The 12,867-nt window shown below is 45.3% G+C and overlaps 1 protein-coding gene across 1 annotated transcript; it reads right to left on the bottom strand.

Annotated features, from left to right (window-relative positions):
* Nucleotides 1-2,004: 2,004 nt before the first annotated feature.
* Nucleotides 2,005-9,712, bottom strand: TMEM97 (transmembrane protein 97). Its single transcript, XM_058164254.1, has 3 exons — nt 9,531-9,712; nt 7,290-7,434; nt 2,005-2,305 (listed from the first exon to the last, which is right to left on the bottom strand). The coding sequence occupies exons 1-3, from the start codon at nt 9,642-9,644 to the stop codon at nt 2,055-2,057; spliced, it is 510 nt and encodes a 169-aa protein (XP_058020237.1). The 5' UTR covers nt 9,645-9,712; the 3' UTR covers nt 2,005-2,054.
* Between the last annotated feature and the right edge of the window lie 3,155 nt (nt 9,713-12,867).

Here is a 12,867-nt window from a genome sequence, read left to right as displayed (position 1 = left end):
GACGGAGGCAGAGATGTGGTCATGGGAGCAATGCACGGACTCCGGAGCCTTCAGAGGCAGACAGCAGGGAGGTAGAGGAACAGGAGGAGCCTGTTCCTAGTGCACGCATGTGAAGAGCTGCCAGAAGGCAAGAGCAGCTGAAGCAAATAGGACGACTCAGGAGTAAGGCCAGAAGACAATTGACCACTCCCATAAGGCTTAAAAGAGGGTTCTTTGTAGGAAAGCAACGTCGATTCCAGTGCTTCTTGTCAGCATCTCTTGAACTTTGTGGGGTTTTTCCCAAGAAAAGTCTTTGGCAGGTTGCCAAAGACAACAAAGGTTGGTGATAAAGCTGAAGGACTGTTTATGAAGAATTTTGTTTTGGATTAAGCTGAAAAATGAATTAATTCTCAGCCGTTTTAATAAAATAAGTTTGTTGAGGACTGAATTGTGTTTAGTAATTATTACTTGGGCCTTGGTCACAACACAGTGTGGACCGGCAGCCATACCAAGAGGGCCAGGAGAATCCGGACTCCAGCTGCACAAGGAAGGTGCAATTTTTTTCATCTGGGTTTTCCCCCCTGCAATTTAAGAAAAGCTTTTTACGATATTGGGGTAACCCATCTGGTTTCAAGTATCCCCACACCGTCTAGTGCTCTCTTCACCTCAGATTTGTGTAACAACCCCTTTTAGGAGAAAAGCAGGTTGCTTTATGGCAGGGGTCTCCAACCTTGGAAACTTTAAGACTTGCGGACTTCAACTCCCAGAATTCCTCAGCCAGTCCACAAGTCTTAAAGTTACTACGGTTGGAGACCCCTGCTTTATGGCATAAGATTGTTTCAGATGGTTTTCTAAGATCCCTCCAGAGCAGGGGTCTCCAACCTTGGTCCCTTTAAGACTTGTGGACTTCAACCCCCAAAGTCCCACAGCCAGCAAAGCTGAGGAACTCTGGGAGTTGAAGTTTACAAGTCTTAAAGAGACCAAGGTTGGAGACCCCCTACTCCAGAGAATATTTTCTATCTGACAGGCACACTGAGGCCTAGTCCCTACAGGTAGTCCTCGACGTACAACCGTTATTTTAGTGACCGTTTGAAGTTACAACGGCACTGAAAAAAAGCGACATGACCATTTTTCACACTTATGACTTTCACAGCATCCCCATGGTCACGTGGTTTACATTCGGATGCGTGACAACTGGTTCGTATTTATGACGGTTGTAGTGTCATGTGATCATCTTTTGTGACCTTCTGACAAGCAAAGTCAATGGGGGAACCAGATTCGCTTAGCAATCGTGTCACTAATTCAACAACTGCGGCTTCATTTTAAAAATGTGGCAAGAAAAGTCGTAAAACGGGGTAAAACTCAATTTAACATCCTCACTTAGCAACATAAATTCTGGGCTCCATTGTGGTCATAAGTTGAGGACTACTTGTGCTTTGCTCCTTTAGGTACACAGCGAGGTTGAAATTCACTTACCTTTCCCTATCGGCTCGCAAATGTGAGCAAGCGCCTCCTGTGCATGCGCAGAGGGTCAAAAACAGGACATAATAATAATAATAATAACAATAACAAGAGTTGGAAGGGACCTTGGAGGTCTTCTAGTCCAACCCTCTGCTTAGGCAGGAAACCCTACACCACTTCAGACAAATGGTTATCCAACATCTTCTTAAAAACTCCCAGTGTTGGAGCATTCACAACTTCTGGAGGCAAGTTGTTCCACTGATTAATTGTTCTAACTGTCAGGAAATTTCTCCTTAGTTCTAAGTTGCTTTTCTCCTTGATTAGTTTCCACCCATTGCTTCTTGTTCTACCCTCAGGTGCTTTGGAGAATAGCTTGACTCCCTCTTCTTTGTGGCAACCCCTGAGATATCAGAACACTGCTATCATGTCACCCCTAGTCCTTCTTTTCATTAAACTGATGATGTCTGCGTGGGTGGGCGGAGCCTCCTGCCGCTACTGCTACTGGATCGCATGATCCGGATAGATCCAGCTGAATTTCACCACTGGTACACAGACACACTGCCCTCGATTTAATTGGCACATCTTCCTTCCCGAAGGAGAAAGGCCAAAAGGTTTTATTTCTTCTTCTTTTTTTCAACTGGCTTATAAGCAGAGCTGAACAGTACAAAAAGCAACATCACAAGGGGAATTGCTAAGTAAGGAGCGTAGAAAGCAGACAGGGTCAGGCGTTCCTGGAGAGTCTGTGGACTCGGGACTTTAGCATTGGAGAAATCAGCAAACAGGATGTGGGCCAGGCAAGCCACCACCGTTGTAGTTACATGCGTTGTGTAGATAATCACAGGAATCCGGATCCACTTGCAGCTCCCTGCATTGAAAAAACAGTTTTTTTAAAATAATTGCAGCCTTAAGTCCAAACTCAAGTGTTCATTCTCTAATTTGCATATGTATGTAAATATTGGTAGATGATAAGAGGGAATAGTCTTTGTGAGTTCAGGACTATTCCTAAGTAAGATTGAAATTGTCTATGTGATCGCCTGGGCAGTTTTAAGAAAGAATTGTTAGATGGTCTAACCTCTGATTAAGTAACATAGATATATGTTCAGACCTGCGAAATTTAAGAAGTTAACAGAAGATTTATTAAGGATGTTTTGGGGAAATAAATATGGGGACTAGACTTCATTTAAATATTTTTCAGAATGAGAAGGAACTGATTTTTTTATATCAGATATGTGCAAATAATAATTAATTTTAAGGAGAAGAAAATACAATGTATTAGACCATAATGAGGGGTGAAATTTGAAATATGTTTAAAGATGTACCTGACTAATAATCTGTTCACAATGATTTTTTTATTATTATTATGCATATAAAAAATAATAAAAAATTCAAAAAAAAAATATTGGTAGTCCTCAACTTTAACCACAATTGAGACAAGAATTTCCCTTGCAAAAAAGGTGGTTGTTAACTGAATCAGGTCAATTTTATTACTTTTTTTTGCCACTGTTGTTAAGCAAATTGCTGCAGTTAAGAAAATTACACGGTTGTTAGCAGTGATGGGTTTCAAATCCCGTTGCTACCGTTTCGCTCGTGGGTGCACGAGCGCTCACATGCATGACGCTTCTGTGCATGCACAGAAGCTTCTGCGCATGTGCAGATGTCTGGGTGGGTGGGTGGAGCCTCCCGCCGCTGCAACTACCGGTTCGCCCGATCCAGGATGAACCACTGGTTGTTAGGTGAATTCAAATTTGCCTATTGACTTTGCTTAAAAAGGTAAAGGTTCCCCTCGCACATACATGCTAGTCGTTCCCAACTCTAGGGGGCAGTGCTCATCTCCGTTTCAAAGCCGAAGAGCCAGCGCTGTCCGAAGACATCTCCGTGGTCATGTGGCCGGCATGACTCAACGCCAAAGGCGCACAGAACGCTGTTACCTTCCCACCAAAGGTGGTCCCTATTTTTTCTACTTGCATTTTTACATGCTTTCGAAACTGCTAGGTTGGCAGAAATTGGGACAAGTAACGGGAGCTCACCCCGTTACACGGCAGCACTAGGGATTTGAACCGCTAAGCTGCCGACCTTTTGATCGACAAGCTCAATGTCCTAGCCCCTGAGCCACCGTGTCCCTGACTTTGCTTACTGGACGCCAATTGGGAAGGTGAAAATGGCAATCACATGACTCCGGGCTGCTGTAACAGTTGTAACTACATGCCAGTTGCCAAGCACATGGATTTTGATCATGTGACCACAGGGATACTGCAATGGTCATCAATGCAAAGACTGATCGTAAGTTACGTTTTGCAATGCCATTGTAACCTTGAACAGTCACTAAACAAATGGTTCTAAGTCAAGGACCACTAAAAATTATGCCATTAAAAGGGGCGTCTTTCACTATTTCAGAAGAGGTAGATAAGCTTGTCCAGGCTGCCAACAGTTTGCCCAGTTCAGCATGAGGGGCTTCGGAGTCCGATGGTTCTCATGAACACCTCTTGACCTTCAAACTCCATTAGGAAATACTTGCATTCTTCTCTCCAAGGACAATTTGGGGTGAGTTTTGGGGTGAGTTAACAGCTGTACGCTGATGATACTCAGCTGTACTTTTCCACCCCGGGCCACCCCAACGAAGCCGTCGAAGTGCTGTCCTGGTGCCTGGAAGCCGTACGGGTCTGGATGGGGAGAAACAAACTCAGGCTCAATCCATCCAAGATGGAGTGGCTGTGGATGCCGGCACCCCGGTACAGTTAGCTGCAACCGCGGCTGACTGTTGGGGGTGAGTCATTGGCCCCCACAGAAAGGGTGCGCAACTTGGGCGTTCTCCTGGATGGACGGCTGTCGTTTGAAGACCAGTTGGCGGCCGTCTCCAGGAGAGCTTTTTACCAGGTTCGCCTGGTTCGCCAGTTGCGCCCCTTCCTTGACCGGGATGCCTTATGCACAGTCACTCACGCTCTTGTCACTTCTCGTCTGGATTATTGCAATGCTCTCTCCATGGGGCTACCCCTGAAGTACACTCGGAGGCTTCAGTTAGTCCAGAATGCAGCTGCGCAGGTGATTGAGGGAGCCACACGTTGCTCCCGGGTAACACCGCTCCTGCGCAGTCTGCACTGGCTACCTGTGGTCTTTCGGGTGCGCTTCAAGGTGCTGGTTACCACCTTTAAAGCGCTCCATGGCTTAGGGCCCGGGTACTTACGGGACTGCCTGCTGTTACCTTATGCCTCCCACCGACCCGTACGCTCACACAGAGAAGGTCTTCTTAGGGTGCCGTCCGCCAAGCAATGTCGGCTGGCGGCCCCCAGGGGAAGGGCCTTCTCTGTTGGAGCACCTACCCTCTGGAACGAACTTCCCCCTGGTTTGCGTCAATTACCTGACCTTCGGACCTTTTGCCGTGAATTGAAAACGTACCTGTTTATCCAAGTGGGACTGGCTTAATTTTTTAAATTTTTTAAATTTTTCGAATTTTAATAATTTTAACTGGGGTATTTTATTTATGGGTCAAATTTGACAGTTTTTTCGGCCATTTATAGAATAGGTTATTTTAACTGTGATTTTAATTTGTATATTGTACTGTTTAAACTGGCTGTACACCGCCCTGAGTCCTTCGGGAGAAGGGCGGTATAAAAATCTAAATAATAAATAAATAAAATTTATCATGGTTCTTTGCCAAGGCTGGGATTGAAAAAATTTAGCAACCTACTGGGTGGGTGTGGCCATGGGGGGCGTGGCCTAGTCAGCTTCCTGCACCATGGTGGTGGTGGGGTGTTTTCGCCCTCCCCAGGCTCCGGAAGCTTTTGTCAAGCCTCCGGGACGCGAAAACAACCTCCCCTGGGCTTCGGAGGCTCTCCAGTGGCCGGAAATGGTCCTGTTTCTGAACTTCCGGTACTTCTGGTAGGCCCGTTTTTTGCTCTCCCAGAGCCTCCATGCGGGCCCTGCCCTTACCTGGCATACAAAACTCTGGAGGGCCTCTGGTGGCTCAACAGACTGTCTGTTATTAACACAGCTGCTTGCAATTACTGCAGGTTCAAGCCCCACCAGGCCCAAGGTTGACTCAGCCTTCCATCCTTTATAAGGTAGGTAAAATGAGGACCCAGATTGTTGGGGGCAATAAAAGTTGACTTTGTATATATTTATTTATTTATTTTATTTATTTATTTTATTAAATTTTTATACCGCCCTTCTCCCGAAGGACTCAGGGCAGTGTACAGCCGGAATAAAATACAAAATATATACAATTAAAAGAAATTAAAATAAACTATTACTAAACGGCCGGTAATTTAAAAGATTTAAAAATTTAAAATATTACTAAAACCCCAATTTAAAATCAACTATTTATGCCAGTCCTGCTTGAATGAATAAATATGTTTTTAGCTCACGACGAAAGGTCCGAAGATCAGGCACTTGACGTAAGCCAGGGGGGAGTTCGTTCCAGAGCGTCGGTGCTCCCACAGAGAAGGCCCTACTCCTGGGGGCCGCCAGCCGACATTGTTTGGCGGACGGCACCCTGAGAAGGCCCTCTCTGTGGGAGCGTACGGGTCGATGGGAGGCATAAGGTAACAGCAGGCGGTCTCGTAAGTACCCGGGTCCTAAGCCATGGAGCGCTTTAAAGATGGTAACCAGGATCTTAAAGCGCACCCGAAAGACTACAGGAAACCAGTGCAGACTACGGAGCAGTGGTGTTACATGGGAGCCACGAACGGCTCCCATTACCACTCGCGCAGCTGCATTCTGGACTAACTGCAGCCTCCGGGTGCACCTCAAGGGCAGCCCCATGTAGAGAGCATTGCAATAATCCAGCCGAGACGTAACCAGAGTGTGAGTGACTGTGCATAAGGCCTCCCGGTCAAGGAAGGGACGCAACTGGCGAACCAAGCGAACTTGGTAAAAGGCCCTCCTGGTGACGGCCGCCAGATGTTCATCAAAGGACAGCCGACCATCCAGGAGGACGCCCAAGTTGCGAACCACCTCCTTTGGGGCCACTAACTCGCCCCCAACAGTCAGCTGCGGGAGCAGCTGACTGTACCGGGGTGCCGGCATCCACAGCCACTCCGTCTTGGAGGGATTGAGCTTGAGTCTCCCCATCCAGACCCGTATGGCTTCCAGGCACCGGGACAGCACTTCGACCACTTCGTTGGGGTGGTCCGGGGTGGAAAAGTACAGCTGAGTATCATCAGCGTACAGATGATAACTCACCCCGAAACCACTGATGACCTCACCCAGCGGCTTCATATAGATGTTGAACAGGGTAGGCGAGAGAATCGACCCCTGAGGTACCTCACAAGTGAGGCCCCTCGAGGACGACCTCTGCCCCCTGTCAACACCGCCTGCGACTGGTCGGAGAGATAGGAGGAGAACCACCGGTAAACGGTGCCTCCCACTCCCAATCCCTCCAACCGGCGCAGCAGGATACCATGGTCGATGGTATCAAAAGCCGCTGAGAGATCTAATAGGACCAAGGCAGAGGAACAACCCCTGTCCCTGGCCCTCCAGAGGTCATCCACCAACGCGACCAAAGCCGTCTCCGTGCTGTAACCGGGTCGGAAGCCAGACTGGAACGGGTCTAGATAATATACAAATGGATGAAGACTATTGCTTAACACAGTGTAAGCCGCCCTGAGTCTTCGGAGAAGGGAAGGATATAAATGCAAATTAAAAAACAAAACAAAACGGGCTGCGTGGAGACTCCTGGGAAGGGCATGGCGGGGTGGGAAAGGTCAGCCAGTCCCTGCAACTACCAGTTCGGCGAACCAGATTAAAATTAAAATCTGGTTCACCCAAACTGGTCCGAACCAGCCGAATCCCACCCTTGTTCTGTGCCCACCCAGTGTCACGCTCCCCTGGTTCTCACAAACTGGGAGGCTTACCTTTCCAGAAGGCGTAGGCAGCAACGGGAAAGAACAACAACTGTAGAAAAGCTTCGGAGTAAAGAAAAGACTGGAACCAGGGTTCTGGGTTTACCAACAACGGATCCTTGAATGTCGTTGTGTACCGAGTCAAGACATCGGACAGCTTTAGGAACAGAGAAGATGGCCAGTGAGGAGGAGGAGGGCACCTAAATCTTCCTTTTAATCTTCTGTCTATCTATGGTGGGCTGGGGTGGCAAAATTCATTTGGCATCTGCCACTGTGTAATAGAAACCCTGCCCCATTTTAATGCTGGGTGGGAAACTGATGCAAAGCATGTAGGGAGAACCTGGCACCAGTCGGTTTGGCCAGTTTTGTTAGTATGGGGCAGATTTTTCCTTCTTTCTCAAACTATGCGATAGATTTTGGTTACAACTTTTACAGGCCATACAGAAGAGACTATCTATCACTCAGGTTGAACAGAGGAGTCTTTGGTGCTCTCTGGAGCTTCAGTGCCCGCTTGCAGACATTTTATGACCAAATGAGGTAACAGCGTCAGTGCGAGTGAGTGTGGAGTTTCCTCCCTGTTTCTATACCATTTCTATATTCTATAACTTTAAGGCTTGTGGACTTTAACTCCCAGAGTTCCTCAGCCAGCTTTCCAGGCTGAGGAACTCTGGGAGTTGAAGTCCACAAGCCTTAAAGTTATTAAGGTTGGAGACCCTTGTTCTATACAGTAGCTTGCCCTGCCAGTGTTGGCATTTCTCCTTGGTAGCTCTTTGATTAGGGTATCAAGTCACTGTGTTGAGTTACAAGCAGGGGGCTCTCACACTAAAGGGCTTAGACAAGGTTATTTGAGGGGCTCCAAACCCTGTTCAGACTCCCCCTTCCCTTCCCTTCCCTTCCCTTCCCTTCCCTTCCCTTCCCTTCATAGCCCTCCTGGTCTTTCTCTTCTACTCTTTCCCTAGCTGTGTTGGCAAAGCAGCCTTAAACAGGTCAGTTTTTGCCTTAAGAGCAGAGTTCAAACAACATATGGTTAATTCCACCTTTTAGCCTGCTGGTGGCTTTAGCTGTTGCCTGAATCTAACCCATATTTGAGTGAATTGTGTGAAGTTTGAACATGGGTTGAGTCAAAGCAAAGTTCAGTTATGTTGAGAGAACAAGTCATTTGTAATCTCTTCCAGTTGCACAACCCAATTCTTGGACCACACCCTTTTTTTTTTTTTGCCTCTTTCCTTCAAGTCTATCTTCAAAATGAAGATAAGAGGCTGTGCCTACCCTTTAATTCTTCAAAGGGATCCGCAATCTTTTAAAGACTGTGCATCTACTTGGAGAATTAAACTGTAGTCAGAGCCTCTATCTTCATTTTTTCAGACAGCTGCAAGGGATGAGGTAAAGGATAAACCTGGGGCTCTATTGGTTTTTAAAAATATCTATCTCTCTATCTTCGTTCCATCTATCTGTCCATCCAGCCATCCTCTATTGCTAAATAATGTAATGATCAAATCCAGCTTCTTTTAACTTTGATTCCAGAAGGCACAAAGTTCTTTTCTACAAGGAGAATCCAGGGATGAGAGGGTTTAGCAGGAATATTCCAGGAATAGGTGACATGTAGATGTTATCTTTGTTCATACCAGAATTTATGATCGTTACTTATTTATGGGTCAAATTTATATTCTCTCCTCCCCCCATCAAAATGACTCTGGGTGGTATGCAATAAAACCAAGAATTTAAGCATTTTGCAAACCTTGGCAAACAATAAACATAGATAAAACACGACCCAGGGAAGGGGTTTGCATACATTTTGATCCAGTTTTTCTGGTCAGATGCACAAACTGTTGTAAAATTGATGGAATGAAGCCCAGCTTTTTGCCCAACAGGCTTACTTGCAAATTCTGACCTTTGGTACATAGAACAACGCGTTTCCTAATCCCAGAGTGCCGAAAGCGCTGTCTCAGAATAAACCCCCATCTTTCCCAAAAGACCCTTGGTGATCCAGTCAAGCCACATGGATCTATCCCAGGTCGGAGACGCGCTGGATCCTCCCCATTCCCAGTCAGACTCATTCCAGAGCTAAAGGGTCCATGCAGCTTCCCCCCTTTCCCCAAAGAATCCCGGTTCTTCAGCCTCTTCAGGCAGGGACGCGGAGCAAGTTTTCCGCACCAGATACGTAAATCCGATCCCAGATTCTTAAGCAAAGCGGATCCCCGGCGCTTTAGGTTGGACCAGCCGCAAGAGCTTCGGCGGTTCCTCTCTACTTACGGCGGAAGGGTAAACTCCAGGCAGCAACGGCTGCAAATCGAAGAATAAAGTGATCGGGATATGAGTGAGGAAGTAGAACACGAAGATCCACTCGAGGACGCGCGCCACGGCCATCGCCTTTTCGGTGTCAAGCCGAGCAGGCAAGCGCCGGGAACGAACGATCGCTTTGCTCTGCACCCATTGGCTCTCACTGGAAGGGGCGTGGCCTCCTGCCCAGATGTCTACGCCCATCTTTTCCAAGTGGTCCTTTCGGCAGCTGGGAATTTCGGGCACTTCGTGGACCCATCAGGACAATTTCCCACCTTCTGCCAAATTTTGCTTTTGGAGATCAGCCAAGATTAGATGGGGCGGCTGCCGGGGGTGGGTGGGTGGGAAAAGCCGCGCAGTCTCTCTTAAATCAACTGCAGTTGCAAAGATGCAGCCCGGAAAATAAGCAAAGCCTTCAGCGAAGGAAGGATCTCAAAGCAAGATTGGCTGGGTCTGCTGCGGGGATGCCTGTCCGACATTTAACCCATGCCTCGCTTAATGAAAAACGCCCTGAATAACCTGCACAAGTTGCGTCCATACCATCAAACTGCCCAAGGAGCTGCTGATCCAGTTTTACAGAGGAATTCTTGAGTCTGTCATCTTGAACCTCTAGAACTAACTAAACTCTAAAACATTTGCCAGACCTATTCTTGGATACAGCTCATCAGTCTGGAACCCACACCACATCTCTGACATAAACACAATAGAACAAGTCCAGAAATATTTCACTAGAAGAGTTCTTCACTCCTCCGAAAACAACAAAATACCTTATACCACCAGACTTGAAATCCTGGGATTAGAAAACTTACAACTCCGTCGACTTCGACATGACCTGTGTTTAACACACAAAATCATCTATTGCAATATCCTTCCTGTAAATGACTACTACAGCTTCAATCGCAATATTACAAGAGCAAAAAATAGATTCAAGCTTAATGTCAACCGCTTCAAACTTGATTGCAGAAAATATGACTTCTGCAACAGAGTTGTTAATGCTTGGAACTCATTACTTGACTCCATAGTAACTACTCAAAATCCCAAAATCTTCAACCAAAAACTGTCTACTATTGACCTCACCCCATTCCTAAGAGGACTATAAGGGGCGTGCATAAGAGCACAAAAGTGCCTACCGTTCCTGTCCTATTATTCCCTTTATTATATCAAATTAATATAGCTAATGCATATTCTTTACTTATATATATATATATATATATATATATACATACATACATACATACACACAAACATACATATATATATATATATATATATATATATATATATATATATATATATTTGTTTTCTGAGGTTTTCACTGTTTGTATATAGGTCTTTGGTTGTTGGTTTCTCCCGTGTAAAATTGGAAGTGTCTTGGCGGCGTTTCGAAGTCTCATTCGTCATCTTCAGGCTTCAGCTTCTGGGAGCAATGTGTGATCGCAGCTATTTCTTCCTTTAACTGGTTTGAACCAATCAGTTCAAACCCCACTAGCAGTTAAAAGGAAGAAATAGCTGCGATCATATATATATACATACATATATATATATATACATACATAGATATATATACATATACATATCCATATACATATACATATACATATACATATACATATCCATATACATATATATATATATATTCATGATATGTTTTTTTACTTATGACAATGTTTATGTATACTGTTATGACAAAATTAAATAAATAAATTAAAAAAAACCTGTCTGGTTTGGTTCTGCAACCCAACAAGAGAGACACAGACTTCAGAGGATAATTAGAACAGCAGAAAAAACAAGTGCTACCAACCTGCCTTCCATTGAGGACCTGTATACTGCAAGAGTCAAAAAGAGGGCCGTGAAAATATTTACAGATCCCTCATATCCTGGACATAAACTGTTTTAACTCCTACCCTCAAAATGATGCTATAAAACACTGCACACCAGAACAACTAGACAAAAGGACAGTTTCTTCCCGAATGCCATCCCTCTGCTAAACAAATAATTCCCTCAACACTGTCAAACTATTTACTAAATCTACACTACTATTAATCTTCTCATCGTTCCCATCACCAATCTCCTTCCACTTATGACTGTAACTTAGTTGCTTGTATCCTTATGATTTATATTGATTTTGTTTCCTGATTGCTTATTTGTAACCTATGAATATCATCAAGTGTTATACCTTATGATTCTTGATGAATGTATCTTTTATGTACACTGAGAGCATATGTACCAAGACAAATTCCTAGTGTGTCCAATCACACTTGGCCAATAAAAAATTCTATTCTATTCTGTTCTGTTCTGTTCTGTTCTGTTCTGTTCTGTTCTATTCTATTCTGTAGATCGGAGTGTCGAATCTTGGCAACTTTTAAGATTTGTAGTTTTCAACTCCCAGACTTCCCTAGCCAGCTATGCTATGGCTTCTGGAAGTTGAAGTCCACAAATCCTAAAGTTGCCAAGATTGGACACTGTATTTATTTATTTATTTATTTATTTATTTATTAGATTTTTATACCGCCCTTCTCCCGAAGGACTCAGGACAGTGTACAGCCAAGTAAAACAACATAAACGTAGACAAAAGTTAAAAAAACATATTAAAAAACTGCTTATAAAATGGCCAATTAGAATTAAAACTAAGGTAAAACGATCCTAAAACCCCACTTGAAAATTTCATCAAGCTAGCCCCACGTGGTGGAATAAAAAGGTCTTGAGCTCGTGTTTAAAAGACTGGAGGTCGGGGAGTTGACGTAACCCCGGAGGCAACTCATTCCATAGGGCTGGAGCCCCCACAGAGAAGGCCCTCCCCCTGGGGGCCGCCAGTTGACATTGTTTGACTGACGGGCACCCTGAGGAGGCCCTCCCTATGGAAGCGCACAGGCCGATGGGAGGCTATAGGTGGCAGTAGGCGGTCCCATAAATAATCCGGTCCTGTGCCATGGAGCGCTTTAAAGGTGATAACCAACACCTTGAATTGCACCCAGAAGACCACCGGCAACCAGTGCAGGCTGTGCAGGAGAGGTGTTATATGGGAGCATCGTGGTGCCCCTTCTATTACCTGCGCAGCCGGTAAACTGATCTATGGATGCAACTTGTGCAGATTATTCAGGGTATTTTTAATTAAGCAAGGCATAGTTAAATTTTGGGCAAGTATGCCCGCAGCAGACCCAGCCAATCTTGCTTTGAGGTCCTTCCATCCCTGAAGCTCCGCAGTTTTAAATATTGCCAAAGTGACACCCGAGTGGTGAAATCTAAATTTTTTTACTACCGGTTCTGTGTGCATGGCTTGGTGGGTATGGTGTGGCTTGGTAGGGGTGGC

The sequence above is a fragment of the Ahaetulla prasina genome, chromosome 1 (assembly GCF_028640845.1).
Source record: "Ahaetulla prasina isolate Xishuangbanna chromosome 1, ASM2864084v1, whole genome shotgun sequence".
Taxonomy (NCBI): Eukaryota; Metazoa; Chordata; class Lepidosauria; order Squamata; family Colubridae; genus Ahaetulla; species Ahaetulla prasina.
The sequence above is the reverse complement of the archived record's forward strand: the minus strand, read 5'-3'. Positions and strand labels throughout refer to the sequence as shown.